The sequence below is a fragment of the Lutra lutra genome, chromosome 16, assembly GCF_902655055.1.
Source record: "Lutra lutra chromosome 16, mLutLut1.2, whole genome shotgun sequence".
Classification (NCBI taxonomy): domain Eukaryota; kingdom Metazoa; phylum Chordata; class Mammalia; order Carnivora; family Mustelidae; genus Lutra; species Lutra lutra.
In genome coordinates this window covers 16,589,955-16,609,168 of record NC_062293.1, presented here as the reverse complement: position 1 = coordinate 16,609,168, position 19,214 = coordinate 16,589,955, and the positions used below count along the sequence as shown (strand labels likewise).

Here is a 19,214-nt window from a genome sequence, read left to right as displayed (position 1 = left end):
AATGATTGAGGTTGCTGGTGGCAGGGGGTCAGCCCAGGGATCTGAGGTCGGTGGCGCTCCTGGGATGCCGGCTCTGGAGGATCCTCGGAGGGCTTCACCCTGTGGATTGGGAGGGTGTGGGGATGGTGTGGGTTGGCCAGACCAGCTGTTGCTTTGGGGCTCCAGGCCCGAGAGCTGAGCCTCAGGGCAGAGCTGAGGCCCCAGAGTAGCTCTCAGCTTAGAGGAGCCTGGCTTAAAAGGAATGTGCAGTGGGTTGCCTCTGCTCAGGAGGGGCTAAAAAAAGCCTTACCCTCCCCTGGGCTTTGTGTGAGGGTTATCAACTGCTCAAGTCAGCTCATCTCTCTGGCTGGACTCTGGCATTTTTGAGAGGGTCTGTTTTCCTGGCCCCTCTGGGTTTCCAGCCATTGGCAGGAAGGGGTCAGCCGGTCCCAGAGGTGGAGGCCAGGAGGAGTGTGAGGTGTGGAGGGAGGGGAGGCTCGTCGTCCCAAACCTGGTGACAATACACAGTTGTCAGCTGTACCCTGCTGGTGTTTCTTCCTTTTATAGTCAGACCAGTTGCTGTTGCTCTCACCCAGCCCCTCTGTGGGGGCTGCTGCCCAGGATAAAAGGAGAGGGAGGCAGCCCAGTCTCCTGTCTCATCTCTCAGGCGCCACATCTCGATTCCTTCCTAGCTCCCATCTCCACCGAAGATCCCAACGAGACAACATGCCTCCCAAGAAGCCTGAGCCCAAGAAGGAAGCGGCCAAGGCTGCCCCAGCCCCTGCCCCTGCCCCAGCTCCTGAGCCCCCCAAGGAACCTGCCTTTGACCCCAAGAGTGTAAAGGTGAGTGAAGCTTAGACACTGGGATGGAGGTGGGGATGACGTTCAGGATTCTGACTGTCCTGGACCGTAGAGCTCTATTTCCTGGAGGCTGGACTGGGCTGACGGCTGTGGTGGTCCATGCCCCCCATCATGGTGCCCGAGGTGGTGGAGCTGGCGTTAGGGCTGGTGAGGGTTTTTTGGGGTTGTAGGCCTTTCCCTTCAGGAACGGGTTTCTGCTCTGAGGAAGCCCTGCTCTGTCACCCCAGATTGACCCAGCAGAGTCGGGGATGGCAGGGAGATACAACCAACCAATTACTCAGCCTTAAATTTTAAGGCGCTGTGGGAGCCATCATAGTGAAGAGAAATTGACTGACCCTTTCCTCAGAGGTAGTACGCTATCTTTCTGGAGAAAAGACACATAATGATAGTCACCAGTGCAACTTGGAGTAAGTGACGTAAAGCAGTGAGGGAGCCGGAGGTCTGGGCAAGGCTTTGTTCGAGAAGACCCTTGCAGTGGGTAGGTCTTGGGGGCAGAGAGGCTCTAGATAAGGCAAGAGGAGACTGCTTTCCTCTCTCCCCTACCAAAGTGGTCCTCCTCCTTCTGTGGCCTCAGCCAGGGCTCCTGCCTGGGGTATGCAGTGGACAGGCCCATCCCAGGCTGAGACCCTGCCTCTAACCTGGTGAGGGAATGGGGTCTGGATCTCTCTGCTGGCCCTGCTCCCCTCACCCTGGAAGGTTCCTCTCCCTGAGGCTGGTCTAGGAGCCCTGCCTGCCTGCTGACTCAGTCACTTCAGGCCTCCCAGCTATCTGGCCCAGCTGCTGAAGGAATGGAACTGGGAGGGGCTGGGAAGGAGGGGTCAGAAGCCTCTGGAGAGTGAGGCAGTTCTAAGCCTTGGCACCAGAATGTAAGAGGTCAAGTGCTACTGGTATGAAGAGCTATTAATAACAGGTTGGGAGTGGTGGGCCCCTGGGGATAGCCATGAGGGCAGGGCTGGGGGTGGTGAGGGATCAGATCAAAGTAAGAACTCAGGACCCGGTTCCGTGACAAGAAGTTAGGGAAACTGAACCTCTGGGCTCCAATTTTTGGGTGACCCTCCCTAGCCCTCTCAGGATTCCTCCCTCCACCCACAGACCCAGGAGACCTTGCCTTTGTGCCGAGGACCCTGGGGTTGATCTATAGTAATCCCAACAAAAGTCAGGGTCAAGCATCACTGGCTTGGCCAAGAGATGGAGGCAGTTGCGTGTCCCTGGGCTTGATTATGGTACACGTGGAGGCAATCGTGTAAGACCTTGAAAGTACCTGGGTCACTCATTACTCCCACTATGGGTGGAGCCTCACAAGAAAAACTGACTCTTCCCTGCTTCCATCAGGATGCCCTTATTCTGATTTGTTCTGATAATGCATTCCTCCTGTGGGGCAGCCTGGCCCAGGCGACAGCTGCCTAGTGGTCTCAGATCAGAGCTTTCTCTTTGACCCATCACTTCCCTCCATCTACCCACCTCCGCCACCGTCTCTCCCGTGGTTGCAGTCTTCTTTCCCACATCTGGGTCTCCCAATCCTGAGGGTTGTTGAAATTGCTTTAAACTTAAAAAAAAAAAAAAAAAAAAAAAAAGGAGGTATCCTTTATGATTGGAAGGATATGATTTCCTATTATTGTGCTTCTCTGGTTCCTTTGCTTTGAAAACTCTGCTCAAAAAGACAGAACAAAAAAGTAAACTTAAGCTTAATATGGGTGGTTACGACCATGGATTCTGATTTTATGTTTTTATATTCATTTCTCTTACACATTTACGCCTGGGACTTACCGGGTTACAAGGCAAGGCAACTGCACCGTTCCCTCAGAGAGTTCCTGCAAAGCATCCTTTACTCTAATTCAGGGGTATCTTTACGGCTAAGCCTGGTCCTGGTCACAGCTAGTTTCCTTCTCAACCCTATGTAACCCCTCCACTCTCCTAGCTCCTTCTAGATCATTCCAGCCACCCTGGAGGTCCTCATTAAGGGGGGGGAGTTGCCTGAGGGGGCAGAGCACAAGCTGCAGAGTTAGGACTAGAAATGCCCGTCCGTGAAAAAGAGGCGCCAGGGCTGGTTACCAATCCCCCAAGAGGGGATCAGGGGGGCGGGGGGGTGGTGGCAGATTAAGGACAATGAAATAATACACAAAATCCCAAATTACAATGATGACTCATGCTTGTTCATTGTCATTCATTTTCAGAACTTCCCACCTGCCTCTTCTGTACTCAGCAGTGAATTATTATGTCTTGTGGGGGCGAATCCAAAATTTATTCCTTCGCTCAACAAATATTTTTTTTTTTAAGATTTTATTTATTTGTCAGAGAGAGAGAGGGAGAGAGAGCAAGCACAGGCAGACAGAATGGCAGGCAGAGGCAGAGGGAGAAGTAGGCTCCCTGATGAGCAAGGAGCCTGATGTGGGACTCGATCCCAGGACGCTGGGATCATGACCCGAGCCGAAGGCAGCTGCTTAACCAACTGAGCCACCCAGGCGTCCCTCAACAAATATTTTTTGAGTGTCTGCTCTGTGCCAGGCATCTCTGTGAACAGTAACAAAAATCCTCGCCCCGGGTGGGGGGAACCCTGGCTTTGGGAGGCCTGGGCACCCCTAGAGGCAGGACTGAGGAATAGTTAGGAAACTTCGAGGGTGCACCCAAGTGAGGCTTGCTGTCTGGATGCCCAAGAGGGACATGGCCCGAGGAAAAGGGTGGGGATGGGATGGGGGGAGGAAAGGGAGGCCGAGGGTGGGAAGTGGTGGGTGCCCAAAGGGAGAAGAAGTCTGACTGTGGGCAGATGGTCGAGTTGGGCTGAATGTGAGGGCAGTTTCTGGCCAGTTAGCATGAGCAATTTACATCTGACCGCAAGAGATCACCAGGGGGAGTCAGCGTAGGTTCTAGAGTTCTCTGGAGTATTTCTCTCTCTTTCCCTCTCGTTCAGAGCCATCATTCATGCGTGGTAGGGAGCTCTGATGGCTGCATTATTTGATAGCTGATTGTAGTTCATTCGTCAGGAGATTGGGGTTCTGCCCTTTGTCCCCCCCCCCCACTGGTGACCTGCAGGAGGTCCCTCCTCCCCACCGTGGTAGAAGCCACTTCTGCTTCCCTCTGGAAGCCTTTGGCTGTCTCAGGCCTCATTCCTGTGTTTCCTTCCCCACAGATAGACTTCACGGCCGACCAGATCGAAGGTGAGTACTAACAGCTGCACCTTCCCTAGGACACCCTCTGTCGCCCTCCCCTGGAGGAGGAGGACGGGTTCATAGTCATCCCCGTTCTCATCATCGCTCACCCATATTTGCTCATTTTCACCCAGGATATGTGATGACTTAAGCCCTTTATGTGGATTAACTCACTTAATTCTCACCACAGGAGGTAGGAACAATTGTTGCGCCCATTTTACTGTGAAAAACCGAGACACAGACAAGTTTGGTAGCTTGCCCCGTCTCACACAGCCAGCTGGTGGTAGAGCCAGGACTCAAACTCAGGCAAGCTGATTGCAGACCTGGTTCTCAACTGTTCTGCCAGACTGCCTGGCACCTAATAGATGCTCAGCAAACAGGTCTTTATTCCCCTCCACCAGCAAAACCCACTATTCTAGAAAATTAGAACCTTGATTTCTGTTCCTGTGATAGGAAAGCCCTCCTCAGGTCACTGGCATCCTCTCCCATCATCCTGTAGCCTGCTGAGGGTATCACCTGCTCATGGCGACAGGGCTAATGGTGACTTGGGGCTGTCTAGTCCACCTGTAATCCCCATCACCAACCCTTCTCCATCTTTGAGGAAGACAATTTGTTTTCGCAATGTTCTATGAAGTGCTGTTACCTGCAGCTTCAAGACAAGCCTCCAGATCTCCTACCCTCACACCTGATTGTTGTCCCTTTTCCAGCAGGAGTCTGGTGTTTTGAGAATAGAACATTTCATCGTGTTCTGTGTGCTTTATAGCTGGGGCTCATTGCCATTGCAACTTACCCCTCTCTTTTCCCCACCACATGCCTCTAGGACATAAAATCATAGGAGTTAGAAGGGACCTTGGAAGGTCATCTCCTCCAACCCCTTGATTTTAAGCACCTACTGTATTTTAGTTTATTTACTTCTCTTTTAAAAAGTGTGCAATTTTATTATTTATTTATTAATAATAATTGTTTTCTTTTAGCTTTATGTTTAAAAAAAAAAGATTTTATTTATTCATTTGACAAAAAAAGTGAGAGAGGGCGGGGAGTACAACAGAGGGAGAGGGAGAAGCAGGTTCGGCAATCCCAGGACCCTGGGATCATGAGCTGAGCCGAAGACTGAGCCATGAACCACCCAAACACTCTTACTTTTTATTTTTTTAATTAATTTATTTGAAAGAGAAAGAGAGAGCATGAGAGAGAGAGCACAAGTGGGGAGGAGCAGAGGGAGAGGGAGAAGCAGACTCCCTGCTGAGCACGGAGCTGGATCTGGGGCTTAATTGGGGCTCCATCCCTGGGATCATGATATGGGCTGAAGGCAAATGCTTAACCTACTGAGCCACCCAGACACCCAGCACTTACTATATTTTTAAAAGTATGGGATACCTGGGTGGCTCAGTCGTTAAGCATCTGCCTTCGGCTCAGGTCCTGATCCCAGGATCCTGGGATCAAGCCCCATGTTGGGCTCCCTGCTCAGTGGGAAGCCTGCTTCTCCCTCTCCTACTCCCCCTGCTTGTGTTTCCTCTCTCACTCTGTCTCTCTCTGTCAAATAAATAAATAAAATCTTAAAAAAAAAAAAAGTAAGCCAATGTCAGTGTGTTGTAAAACAAAAGCAAAAACTCATATACTATTTGAAAGTAAATAAAAAATAAAAATATTTTCCTCTTGCTTTCCTGTCATGTTGATCCCTCTTCCGAAGATAACCACTGTTAATAGGCCTATGTGTTCCTCAGGAAAAATATATAGTGGTATACAAGTATGTATGTAGAAAATTTACACAAATTGAGTCATGTGATAGAGACTTTCCTGTATCTTTTATTTAATACATATTTGGAATTATTGATATTTAGTATATATTATTTAACAAGATACCTTGGTATTAATTAATTAATTAATTAATTATTTTATAGATTTTCTTTGAGAAAAAGAGAGAGAGAGAGAGAGCACGAGTGGGTTGAGGGGCTGAGGGAGAAAAAGAACCACTGAGCAGGAAGCCCGATGTGGGATTCGATCCTGGGACTCCGGGATCATGACCTGAGCCAAAGGCAGATGCTTAATCGACTGAGCCACCCACGCATCCCAATATAGCTTGGTGGGTTTTTTTTTATAGTTAACAAACAGTTCTACTTCATTTTTTTCAAAGAATTACATATCTTCTCGCGGGCAGATGTGCCTTTTGATTGAATCAGGCTGATAATGATAGACCTTCATTCAGATTGTTTCCAATTGGGAGCTATCAGCATGCTTTCCCCAGGAAAACTTTCTAGAAGTGGGTCAAAGGATACTTACACTTTAAATTGTAATAGTTATTGTGAAATTGCCTTCCCAAAAAGTGATACCAATTTATTCACAAATAGGGCATGAGAACTAGCAGATGCATTTTGAAACTAGTGAATTTAATCTGGCTTTTGCAATATCCTGTGGACATTCACTTTCAGTCAATAGTTTGGTGTGCTGTAAAATACTCAAAGTTGATTGAAATGCATTTTAGTTAAATATACACTTGTTTGTAGATACAAGCATGGTGGTACTCGTGAGGGCTAGAGAGTCAGCTAATGATAAAAAATTTTTCATTTCCCAAATGGGAATTGTTGTCAAAGCCAACTGGGACAGCTGGTTGCCTCCTTTCTCCATGAAGATTTTCAGGGCTCTGGTCTAACTCCTTTCAGTCTGTCATTCCTCTGATCTTGAAGATATCCTTTTTTTTGGATCGGAATAGTTTCTATTTGTATTTTACTCCTGCTGTCTCTTCATTTGCTCTTTGATGAAGCTGAAGATGTTTTTCTCATTTTGTGCTAGAAAGAATGTTATTTGGAATCAGAAGATTTTATTATTGGCCCTAATTCTGCCACTATTGGCCATGAGACTTCGGCAAGTCACTTTTTTGAACCTTAATTTTCTTATCTGCAAAGTAAGAATATTTGGTTTGTTTCAATTCAGAAATTCTGTGACTCTATTCAGCATCCTTTAGATATCCTCTGTTTATTTGTAGTTATCAAATCCAGTCTTAGCTTTATGGCCCCATTTTATTTCAATGCTTTCTTTTTTTTTTCCTTACAGAAACTAGTTTTTAACTCTTGACTGACTTACTGGTTCCTCTCCAGATTTCCATATTCTCTCTCTCTCTCTCTCTCTTTTAAAGATTTATTTATTCATTTGAGAAAGAGGGAACATCCGAGGGGAGGAGTGGGGAGAGAGGGAAAGGGAGAAGGAGAGAAGCAGACTCCCCGCTGAGCACGGAGCTAGGAGGCAGGGCTTGATCTCATGACAGTGAGATCATGACCTGCATGGAAATCAGGAGCTGGATGCTCAAACAGCTGAGCCACCCAGGTGTCCAGATTTCCATATTCTTATAGGCAGGGATTATCACCTTTGGTCATTGTTCTAGCGAGGACCAGACTACTACAGACTGTTGAGAAGAGGTTTCTTCTGAGCCCATGAATATCACCTCTCATATACCCCAAGATCACACTGGCTTTGTCTTCAATCTAGTAGCAGCCCTAAGCTTGAGTGTTTGGGGTTTATGTGTATACCAGGTTTGGCAGAGGGCTGGAGCATTAGCGGGTACAGCAGGTCCTTCCCTCCTCCTCCTTCCTCCTCACTATTTTCTTGGTGTTCTGAACAGTTGACCAGAAGTCACATGTGCATTGGTCTATAAATGATGATAATTATACCTATAGCATAAGGTTTTTGAAAGATTAGACAATGTTTCAGGGGTGGGAGGGATGCGGTGACTGGGTGGTGGACATTGGGGAGGGTATGTACTATGGTGAGTGCTGTGAATTGTGTAAGACTGATGAATCACAGACCTGAACCCCTGAAACAGATAATACATTATATGTTAATCAAAAACCACAAAATAAAATAAAAGGAAAAAAGATTTAGATGTTACCAGCTCAGAGCTTGGTCTGTTGTAAGTGATCAAATCATAGGTCACAGTTCTTTTGCTTTCCTTCTCATGTTCCACCTTTCTGTTAAGATCGTTATATTCTTCTATGAGGAGGCTCCTTCTCCTATCAAATCTGACCTCATTCTTCCACATGAACTAGGAGATCAAAAAGTCTGAGTTCAGGGGTACCAGGGTGGCTCAGTTGGTTAAGCGTCTGCCTTAGGCTCGTCATGATCCCAGGGTCCTGGGATTGAGCCCCGTAATGGGCTCCCTGCTCAGTGGGGAACCTGCTTCTCCCTCTCCCTCTGCCCCTCCCTGCCACTCATGCTCTCTTTGTTTAATAAGTAAAATCTTTTTTTAAGAAAAGTTCTGAGTTCAGTTTCAACTAACATATTTATTGAGCAATGAATTTGTGCCAGAAGCCATGCTAATTTCTTTAAAAGTTAAGAAAAAAATTAGATTCTTCTAACAAAACTGTGAGGAAGGGATTATTTCCTTTTGACAAAGGAGGAAATGAAGGTCAGTGAGGTTTAAGTAACCTGGCCAGAATCACATAGTTAAGTGGTAAAATTGAGATTAAATGCAATAAGATAAGACTATCAGCATTGTTTGAACATTTACTATACACAGGACATTTTGTTAAGATTTTTTAATATACATTATTATATCTAATTTGAATGTAATACAAAAATCCTATGAGGTAGGTGCCATTTATAGAGGAGAAGAGGTTTATGGAGGTTAAATATTTACTTGCCCAACGTCTCACAACTAGTAAGCAATGGAAATGGAATTTGAACTTAATTATTCAGTAATTGAAAGACATGTGGTTTTGTATCTTTTAAATTCTTACAAAGGCTAATAAAGGCTTGCAAATAAACATCTTGGGGAATGGCTTTGATATGTGGAGTGATTTGTAAATAATCCGTAGGCAACCTCTAAGGGCTAAGTGTTTCTAGAGTATTTGGTGAGGATTAAAAGCAGCTTTTTTCCTAAGTGGTTCATACAGTCTTCGGTTTATATTGTTAATCCGTTTAGTCAAACCATTTCTCTGCCAGTTCCAGTCCAAATTATCCCCAGTAATGGACTGGTGAATCCACATTCGTGAGGAATTAAGGTTCTTTCCAAAGGGCCCAGGAGTGCCTTAATTTGACCTTGCTCCTTGGAGACCTGCCCTGGTAACTTTGGGGCGTCTAGCCCCTAGAGCTCCGAGCCGGCTCCAGAACTAGGGAAACAATAATAACCACCCTTTGTTGATTCCCTTCCCATGTGCTAGACAGCCGCTCGCACATTTCATAATCCCCCCGGCAACCCACTCTGGTGGACATGATGTCCGCACTTAGAGCTAAAACAAAGGAGGGCCCACCGAGGTGAGCAGCGTGCTCAAGGCCGCATCCAGATCAGTGGCAGAGCTGGGGTGGTCCGACTGGCCTGGAACAGACAGCACTGTTTGCTGACTCTTGAACAGGTCTTAACATTTTGGAAAGGGCCTCCGTGCACAACCACCTCCTTTGACCTGGTTAACGGGGAAGGGAGGGGAGGGTGAAGCTTTACTCTCTATGTTTGCACTTTGCTGAGAAGCTGGGAATCCGGACTTCTGAGCCGGTGCTGTTTTCACTTCCCTGCCATTTTGACAGTCGGACCCCTCCCCTGCAGCAGGGTCGGGAGGGTGGGTGGGAGGAGCCCCGCTGGGGGGATATTTAGGTGACGTGACAGAACTGATAGAAGGGATCCCAGGCCCAGTGCTGGAACAGATCGTGGAGGCTCCTGGATGCCCCTTTGGTTGTCAGAAGATGGCGTGGGGTGGCTTCCAGGGAGGGGCTGGAATGATGGCCAAGGGCAAACACTGAAATGTTTTATAAGCCGCACTGACCGGCTCTCAGCCTGGGTGGAGGCTGATGGCCCTTGGCCACCGTCTTCCCTCTGCCCCGGGGAGGCTGCAGTCGGGTCTTCTCTCTGCAGAGTTCAAAGAGGCTTTCTCGTTGTTTGACCGGACGCCGACTGGAGAGATGAAGATCACCTACGGACAGTGCGGGGACGTGCTGCGGGCCCTGGGTCAGAACCCCACCAACGCCGAGGTGCTGCGTGTCCTGGGCAAACCCAAGCCTGAAGGTCAGCGTGGGCCTGGGCCTCCACCACCTGGTGTCTGCCCCGAGGCCCCTGGGGCTCCTTCTTTTCTCCCATGTTAGCCCTTCAAGACCAGACTTCCTCCCCAGGTGACCCTTCTCCCCTTGCTAGAGTTATGGAAGTCTCCCACAGTGGATTCTTGAAGAATGTGGCCAGGGCTTGCTCTTGTTTTCCCTGTGAGGTTGGAGCTCCTGGAGAGCAGGAAGAACGTGCTTCAGGGTGTTCCTCTGACACCCCAGGGTACAGGGAGGTGAGCTGGGGGTCTCACCACTCACCACCTGTCCGCACCCCCACTCCCAGTATGCTAGTTGCAGTGTTAATGCACTGAAATGTCCTGTGGCCACTATGAATTGTATCACGAAGACTTTGTTTCCTATGATGGTGAGAGCACTGAAGATCGCAAATGATTCGTTTAAGTCAAAACAGACTCAAGATGAGCTCCGTAACGATGCCTCTTTTGCTCATTTGCCTTCACTAGGTTTTGGTAAATGAGTTTCAAAAGGAGTGCAGGGGAATGTGTCCCATTTGTGAATGTCATCTGTTATGCATAGTAGTAGAATTAACAGCTGCTCTGACACACATGTCCTTCCAAGAGGTGTCACACCCGGTGGGGACAGGCAGACCTGGGCGGGAGCCCCCCAGGCTTCTCTACAGGCTTCCTGGGCCCCATATAGCTCCCTTCCCCTTTCTTTGGTTCTGACCCTTCCCCTCCTCCTCTTGCTGGTGAAAACCCCAGTGTGGGGGAAGGATGTGGGGAGGAAAGGGCCAGAGGACCAGCAGGGCTTGTCAGAGGTCAAAGGTGTCTGGGCGCTTCCATATTTGAAGGTCCCTGTGCTATTATAGAAGACAGAATTGCCAACATCTGTGGTATTTAAAAATGAAGCTTTTAACGCGCTATCGTGTGGGAGAGGTGGGCTGGCTCATCACGAAAGAATTACAAATTTGTAAAAATGATTGATTCAGCCTTGCTCCATTTAATGTGGTCTAGGGATGAGACCCAAAGGAGAAATGATGCAAAATTCCCTCTTTACAATCCTATCAGTTTACCTCTGGGACGTGTCCATCCCATGTCAAAAGTCTAAACTGTGAATGTGAGGCCTGGTTCTGTGAGCCTTCAGGCCCCTCAAATCCTGCTGCGGCCGCCCCGGCTCCCCGCACCTGGCTGGCCACCTGGGGCTTAGAGGTCTGGGTGGAGTCACCATGGCTTTCCCCTTCTGCCCTGGTCCTGGCCTGGCAGAGCCGGGGCAAGGACCCCTGAAGACCTGCTGCTCCCCTTGAGCCCCTAGTCACATCACATCCTCTCTCCTTCCCGCCTGAAGAGATGAATGCCAAGATGCTGGACTTCGAGACGTTCCTGCCCATTCTGCAGCACATCTCCCGCAACAAGGAGCAGGGTACCTATGAGGACTTTGTGGAGGGGCTGCGTGTTTTCGACAAGGAGAGCAACGGCACGGTCATGGGTGCTGAGCTCCGCCATGTCCTCGCCACCCTGGGTATGCAGGCTCGTGGTGCCTGAGGGGGTGGAAGGGGGGGGTGGGAAGTGCCCAGGTGGCATAGGTAGGGGGTAGGTGGGGGGTCCCTGCTTCCTGAGGATCACGTCCTGATTCAGGCCCTGTCTCCCCAGGCTCTTCAGGAACTATCTTCCCCCAACTGGGTCTGCTCAGCTGGGCGGGTGGAAAGGAGACCCAGTTGGCAGGGCAGGGCTGAGGCCTGAGATGTGGGACCCAGGGCTCCCATCCTTATCATTGCCTCAATCATGGGGTCCCTGGTCCCCCACCCCCCTCAGTGCTGGCTGTAGGGCAGAGGAAGAGGCCTTGGGGAGTAGGAAAGATCTAAGACACTTGGCTCTCCCTGCAAAGCTTGGATGTCCAGTTCCCAGATCCGGGGAGACTTGGGACTTGAGACTTGAGGGGGTGCTTGGGTTTGGCCTGTCCCTCCTTTGCCGTGTGTAATTCAGAGCCTCCTGCCCCCATCCCAGGAGAGAAGATGACCGAGGCTGAGGTGGAGCAGCTGTTGGCAGGGCAAGAGGATGCCAATGGCTGTATCAATTACGAAGGTATCCCATCATGCCTCACTTCCATGGACCTCTGGAGAGGGCGGGCACAGTTTGGGCTGGACGGGTCTGCAGAATAGGACAGATCCAGGAATTAGAGGCTAGGTGGGTGTTGGCGAGCTCCCGATGGATGTTCTTTTCCATCCTTGGACTGAACAGCATAGTGTGATGGAAAGAGCATGGCTTCTGGAGATAGCTCTGTGATAGACCAGCTCTGTGACCTGGATCAAGTCACTTATCTTCTCTGAGTGTCAGTTTTCTCATCTGAGCAATGGGGTGATGCTGGCTCCTTTCTCAAGGTTGGGGGGTAGCAGAGAAAATGTAGCTCCTTTCATCTCTGTCCGGTGTCAGCTGAGAAGACACAGAGCAGAGGTTTGGTCTCTTCTTCCTGCTTCTCCCCCATCAACCCCAAAGGAGAGAAAGAATCACAGTCAGTAGAAAGGGTGGTGGGAAGTTTGGAAGTCAGGGGCTGAGAGGGGCCACGTGTGGTAACTTATTTCTGTCTCCCTTCCCAGCCTTTGTCAAACACATCATGTCTGGATAAAGCAGACCCCTCGCGGGTGAGTGCAACCTCCCCCCCACCCAGTCCCTTCTGGGGCCTGCCAGGGGCTCCCAAATACCACCACATGCCCTAGAGCTTTTCCATCCTATTCTGACCCCGTAGGGGGAAACCAGAAGGGGCATCATGGGCGAGCATCCTGGCCTGCCCACCATTCTCTGCTCTCTCTGCACTCCTGCCTCCTGCCCTGGGTCCCTTCCAGCCTGGCCTTGCTCTCTCCCTGCTCCCTGTCTTGACCCTCATCAGTGGTAACTGACAGCCTTTCTATTAAGGTCTCTCAAGGTGAGACCATTCCCTCTGGCCTGGAGACTCCTGTACTGGCTCCTGCATGTGCAAAAGCTAGGTCCTGGTGGGAAGAGTGTCCTGGCCTATGCCCTTGACTCTGTTCCTATTCACTCCCTCCCCTGGACTTCCTTTGGGCTGAGGGCCATCTAACTGGGGTATGGGGTTTGTAATAAGGGGCTGGGGTCCATCTAGCACTTTCTTTCAGGTGCCTGTCCTGGGCCTTAGCCTTTCTGGAGCGAGTTAAGCCAGAGGCCCAGAGAGACTGAGCTGGAGCTGGGGTCCTGGACTTACCACAGCACGACAGGACTCCCTGGGCCTTGAACCCTCCCTGTAAATAAATGGTTCTGGCAAGCCTGGGCCAGATTCTCTGATTCCAGACAGTCTTTGAATTATTTTTTTAAAAATGAATGAATTGAGATTGTGTGTGTGTGTGTTTGTGTGTGTGATATGAGGGTCCACGCATATTCCTCAGGGAAATGAGTGGTATCTGGGAGCTGGGAGACAAGGGCTGAAGCCCAGGGATCTGGAAATATTAAGGTTAGACCCATGAGTGGGGAGCTCCACGGGGTGGGGGGCTGCAGTTCGTGGAGCTGTAATCCCGAGTTTTGTTTCCTTCCAAGGCTCACTCCCTACCTTGTGTCACCTCTAGGTAGTGAACAGGAAGGGGGTAAAGGAGCACTGGGGCTGCCAGGGTCTCCTCAAGTGGTTCTTCTTCTTATTTTGTAAGAAACTGTGGCAAAATACATATAATATAAAATTTCCACCTTAACCATTTTTAGGGTACAGGAGTATAGTGTTAGGTATATTCACATTGTTGGGCAACCCATCTCCAGAACCTTTTGGTCTTACAAAACTGAAACCCCATATCCTTTACATACTAACTCGCCAGCCCCCAGCAACCACCGTTCTACTTTCTGTCTTTGTGAATTTGACTCCTGTAGATATCTCATGTAAGTGGAATCATACAGTATTTGATTTTTTGGGTTTGGCTTTTTTCACTTAGTATCATGTCCTCATGTTTCATCCACGTTGTAGCCTGGATCAGGATCTCCTCGTTTTTTAATGATGAATAGTATTCCACTGTATGTAGGTATCACATTTTGTTTTTGATCCTTGTTTCTTGATGTGGGCCCATTTAGGCACCTCTTTCCCTGAGGACAGATTCCCTAGTGCCTGATTCAGCCCTACTTGTCCTGGACATCGCACTGACTCGCTGCTCAAACCCCAGGTCCATACCCAGGACTCCAACTCAGGGCTCTAGAAAGTGTCAGGGTCAGAGGGAGCACAGACCTCAGACTGGGAGGGCAGGGGAGCCAGGAAAGGCAAGTGGGAAAATGGGAGGGATAAGAAGACCAGGATTGGGAAGAAGAAAATAGAAATGTGATGCAGGTTTTTTTTTTTTTTTAAATTTTATTTTTTATAAACGTATATTTTTATCCCCAGGGGTACAGGTCTGCAAATCGCCAGGTTTACACACTTCACAGCACTCACCATAGCACATACCCTCCCCAATATCCATAAACCCCCCCCCAAACCCCCTCCCCCCATCAACCCTCAGTTTGTTTTGTGAGATTAAGAGTCAATTATGGTTTGTCTCCCTCCCACTCCCATCTTGTTACATTTATTCTTCTCCTACCCCCTTAAACCCCCATGTTGCATCTCCTCTCCCTCATATCAGGGAGATCATATGATAGTTGTCTTTCTCCGATTGACTTATTTCGCTAAGCATGATACCCTCTAGTTCCATCCACGTCGTCGCAAATGGCAAGATTTCATTTCTTTTGATGGCTGCATAGTATTCCATTGTGTATATATACCACATCTTCTTTATCCATTCGTCTGTTGATGGACATCTAGGTTCTTTCCATAGTTTGGCTATTGTAGACATTGTGATGCAGGTTTTTTATTTTAAGATTTTATTTATTTGAGAGAAAGTGAGCATGAATGGGGGGGCGGGGCAGAGGGAAAAGCAGTCTCCATCCAGGACTCTGGGATCATGACCTGAACTGAAGGCAGACGTTTATGGACTTGAGGCACCCAGGTGGTCCAGAAATGTGGTGAAGTTCAAGACTCACTCCCTTGAGCAGAAACATTTATATTGGAGTTCAGGGGTCCGGTTACCCCTGTATGGGGTTCCCTATATCCCTGGGAACTTGGCAGGGTGGAGCAGATTCTCCTTCTCATGACTGTTCTGCTGCCCTGTCGGGGTATCCAGCCACAGAACTCTGTGGAACATCTATAAATCCAGCCATCGTTGAGATTCCACGAACCCAGAAGGGAAGCTTGTCGTGGGAGGCTGAGAACCCACAAACCCAAATTCACCCTTCTCAGAAATTTACAATCTGGCTGGGAAGAAGAGACCAAGGCCCTTGTGTAGCCTTTCTTCTTTGAAGAGGGTTCCAGCTTTGGGAATCAACTGGTTGAATCATAAAACCAGAGATCTTTATGTAGTTGTGGAGAGGGGTCATTGACTCTAGTGGTTTTGAAACTGTTTTAGCTCCAAAGTCTTTGGCTCCTATGGGGGAGCCAATGCACGGAGCTGAAGGGAGCAGAGCTCTGGCGGGGGCCGTGGGCTGGATTCCAGCTTTTCGGTGTCTCTAACTTGTGTTGCTTGGAGCACAACCAGAGGACCCATGATGGAGCCAGACCTAACTGTCAAAATGAAGAAATGGATTGTTAGCAGTGAAATGACTTATCCAAGGTCACAGCTAAAGGAACCCCAGCATCCCATATTTTTCCCATTTTTAACACAATAACCTGCCTTTGAAATTTTTTCCAAGTTAGGCTCTTGGAGTCTGACTGCTCTTTTTTGACCTTACTTTTTTCTCCTTTTTAAAAATCAACCTTCCCAACTTGAAATCTAGTGTTCTTCTTCAGTGTCGGAGCCTTTGTCAAGTTTTCCTCCCTCTCTTCCTTTCTTCACAAAATGTTTATTATCTACTGTATGCATTTATGAGGATTTGGGATTAAGGCTCCCAATGATTAAAAAACTGAAAAAGTGTTTTGCCTGCCCAAGGAGCTCATGGTCCAGTTAAACAACAAAACAGGCATCCAAGGACTAAGCAGAGAACGACTGTCAAAGAGCCAAAGTTTGTGACTCACAAAGTATTGAGTTCCCAGGGACCTGCAGGAAGAGGAACTAGAAGGAAATGAGGTATGACAGGGAAGATTTTCCTCGGGAGATGGGCTTTAAGTGAGACCCAGGGCTGGTGCTCAGGCCCGGGGAGAGGAAGGTCGTGAACCGGGATCACCAACTCATTCAACAGACACTGACTGTGTGCCTGCTGTGTGTATGGCCTGGCTTGGGCCTTGGGGATTTACTGACCAGAGAGCCATGGCCCCTGTCCTCATGGAGTTTACAATCTAGTGGGAAGATAGACATTAAATTGTTGTAATTGTGTGACAGATAACAGCCAACTTTTTCTGAAACCAGTATCAGTTATGGTTCTATTGGGCTGTGAGTTACAAAGGCTAAAAGACAGTGGCTTAAAGGAAACAGAAGTACATTTTCCCTCCCAGTGAGCTTCGGAGGCCACAGTCCCAGGCTTGTGTGACAGCCATTCTGCACCAAGTGCCCAGGACCCCAGCCTCCTTTTATCTCGTGGGGTTGCAGCACGTGACCTCTGCTCATGGTCTAAGATGGCTGCTCTGTCTCGGCCACCACTTCTGAAGGAATAGTTTTGGAAGCACTTCTGACTTGGTGAGCGTTCTCAGGAGCCTGCACGGCCTCTGTGGTGTTGGGCTTGTCTATCTGAAGAGACAAGGAACGCCTATCCTCTCAGTGACTCTTTCCCTACTCTGCTTCATGCCTGCGGGGGCCTTCAGTCAGGCTCAGTCCTTGCCCCTCCTGGGTAGAAGTATGGGCAAAAGGTGACATATTTCCACATTTTTCTTTGACTGGACTGACTTCCAGTATTTCAAACCAGGACTCGGCCCATGTATTTGTCTGTTTGGGTTGCTATGACAAAATACCATAGACCGGTGACTTCAATGATAGACATTTATTTCTCAACGTCCCGTAGGATGGAAGTCTGAGATCAGGGTGCCAGCATGACTGGGTTCTGGTGAGAACTCTCTTCCTGTCTTCCTGCTGTACCCTCACAGAGGAGAAAAAGCAGGGCGAGAAAGAGACACAGAGAGAGGCTAATCCCATCACGAGTGCTCCTCAGTCACGACTTTACCAAAACATAATTATCAAAGGCCCCACCTCCAAGTGCCTTCACATTGAGGGTGGGAGGCTGGGACTTCAACATATGAATTTGGGGGTGGGGGGACACAATTCTGCCCCTTAGCAGACTCAATGGGAATAGAACTGAGCCCACTGAGATTGCTTCCACCACCCTGGAGGGGTGGCTGGCTGTGGATCTAGGAGGGTGGCCCCTCAGGAGGTCGAATGAGGGTTGGCGGGAAGAGAGGAAGGGGTGTCCCAGATCCTGAGCACATGGAAAGAGCGGTGCCACTTGGAGTCAGCAATGGTTCCATCCCGATGGGGTGATGGCCAGGGCTGGGACACGGGACAGCTGCTTTTGTGGAAGGAAGAAGATGACTGTATGTGCCCACAGGCCAGGCTTCCTGTGTCCTGGAGACCGGAAGGGTAAACACAGATCCCGGTGCAGAGTCCTCACCACCCCAAGGCCTGTGGACAGTGCTGCGGAGGACACCAGAGAGGATGAGTGGCCTCACTGAAAGGGGGTGAACCAAGGCAGGGAACAGGGAGGAGATGTAGGGAAAGCTCTTGCTTACACCCTCCCTGCTCGGCCCCTTTCCTACTTCTCATCTAAAGGTACAGGGAGCCTGTGCTACCTCCCTGGAGAGAAAATGGGTAAGGCGACTAGGCACTAGATCTAAGGTGATTATGAAACGGGATCTGTTGTTGTCAAAGGCAAATTTTAGAGAGATGATAATAACGAGCATTATCAACTTAACGAACACCTGCTATGTGCTGGGCATTGTGCTAAGCACTTCACATCACATTTAAAAAAATTTATTTATTTATTTGACAGAGAGAGAAGTCACAAGTAGGCAGAGCAGTAGGCAGAGAGAGAAGGGGAAGCAGGCTCCCCACTGAGCAGGGACCGCCCCCCCACTCGGGGCTCTATCCCAGGACCCTGATATCATGACCTGAGCCGAAGGCAGAGGCTTAACCCATGGAGCCACCCAGGCGCCCCCACATCACATTTTCTCATAGCAGCCTAGGAGATAAGAGATAATATCCCCATTTAAAAATTTTAAAACATGACATAGAATAACAATAACAAACTTGACTCTTAATTCCTCCCTCTGGTTGAAGTCTGTAGCATGGTATAATATTATTCATAGATTGTCATTTTCATCAAATTGCTTCCTCAATTAGGGCTTAAAAAGCCTCCCAGAAGCTACTGGTCATTCCCAAACCTTTCTGTCAGTGTGTAAGGCCTTCCTCTATTTGGCCCCCCACTCCTGAGACTCGCGGTAGCCGACTGATCTCTTTCCTCTGTTAGCTCCCTAGCTCCCTTTGCTTCCTCCTCCTCTCCCACCCTGCCCCTACGACCTCCTGATCCATTTCATTCCTTCCTTCTGGTGTGTGCTCTTCTTTCTGCCCAAATGATTCCCACCCTTCAAGACACAGGTCAGGCTGCCCCCGACCCACTCCCACCCCCGCAAGCTTTCTCCACTGGCAGCGAAACGTTTCTGTGCTAATTATCAACCGCCACAATTTAGTCTCCTTAACACAACTGCCAAATTGGAACCGAAGCTATCAGAGCTAGAGGAGACCGTAGAGACTTCTAGTGGAGTGTAATCATCTGAGAGCAGCCTTGGGCATAGAGCCATCCCGTGTTTGGTTGGCATCCTCTAAAACCTCTTTGGTTGCTTGGGTTTTAAGGTAGAATGTGTGTTGGTGGAGATCGCCGGAGGTGCAATATCCGCCTCCTACCGCTAGATGGCAGAATTGCAGCGGCATGCCTCCGGATGGAGAGGGATTCCCAGCCTGGGCTGGAAGGAACCTGCTGAAGTCATTTTGTCCATCTGTGCCTTCAGGAAAACGAAGGTTTTAGTCACTTTCAAAGGCCCCCAACTATTAGCTTGCTTTAGTAACCCCACAAAGTTTTGCAATGAGGGATCAAAGAGAGGGCGCTGTTCTGGACCCGTTCAGCAAGCTCCCAAGTCACATCCATGCTCAGCGCCTTCAGCTCCACAGGCTGCAAAATGAGGACGATGAGCTCATTTTTAATCCCCTCCAGTTCTCTGCTTCCGGTCGTCTAGAACTCGACCAATTTCTTGCTATTTTCAGCTTTTGTCCACTTGCTCTATTTTTCATTGCTATTGTGCATACACTTTTAGAACCCT

The 19,214-nt window shown here is 48.9% G+C and overlaps 1 protein-coding gene across 6 annotated transcripts in view; it reads left to right on the top strand.

Annotated features, from left to right (window-relative positions):
* The window catches only part of MYL4 (myosin light chain 4), a 30,500-nt gene extending 17,242 nt beyond the window's left edge, over positions 1 to 13,258 (top strand). For 5 of the 6 annotated variants that reach the window (XM_047707124.1, XM_047707121.1, XM_047707122.1 and 2 more), the window contains 7 exons: positions 672 to 822; positions 3,968 to 3,995; positions 9,826 to 9,975; positions 11,310 to 11,483; positions 11,969 to 12,046; positions 12,559 to 12,603; positions 13,093 to 13,258. In XM_047707124.1, coding sequence (XP_047563080.1) covers positions 706 to 822; positions 3,968 to 3,995; positions 9,826 to 9,975; positions 11,310 to 11,483; positions 11,969 to 12,046; positions 12,559 to 12,587 — 576 coding nt within the window. In that variant the 5' untranslated portion in view covers positions 672 to 705 and the 3' untranslated portion in view covers positions 12,588 to 12,603; positions 13,093 to 13,258. Of the gene's footprint in view, positions 1 to 671; positions 823 to 3,967; positions 3,996 to 9,825; positions 9,976 to 11,309; positions 11,484 to 11,968; positions 12,047 to 12,558; positions 12,604 to 13,079 lie in introns of those variants that run through there. The other variant, XM_047707119.1, reaches the window with a different exon arrangement.
* The last annotated feature ends 5,956 nt before the right edge of the window (positions 13,259 to 19,214 follow it).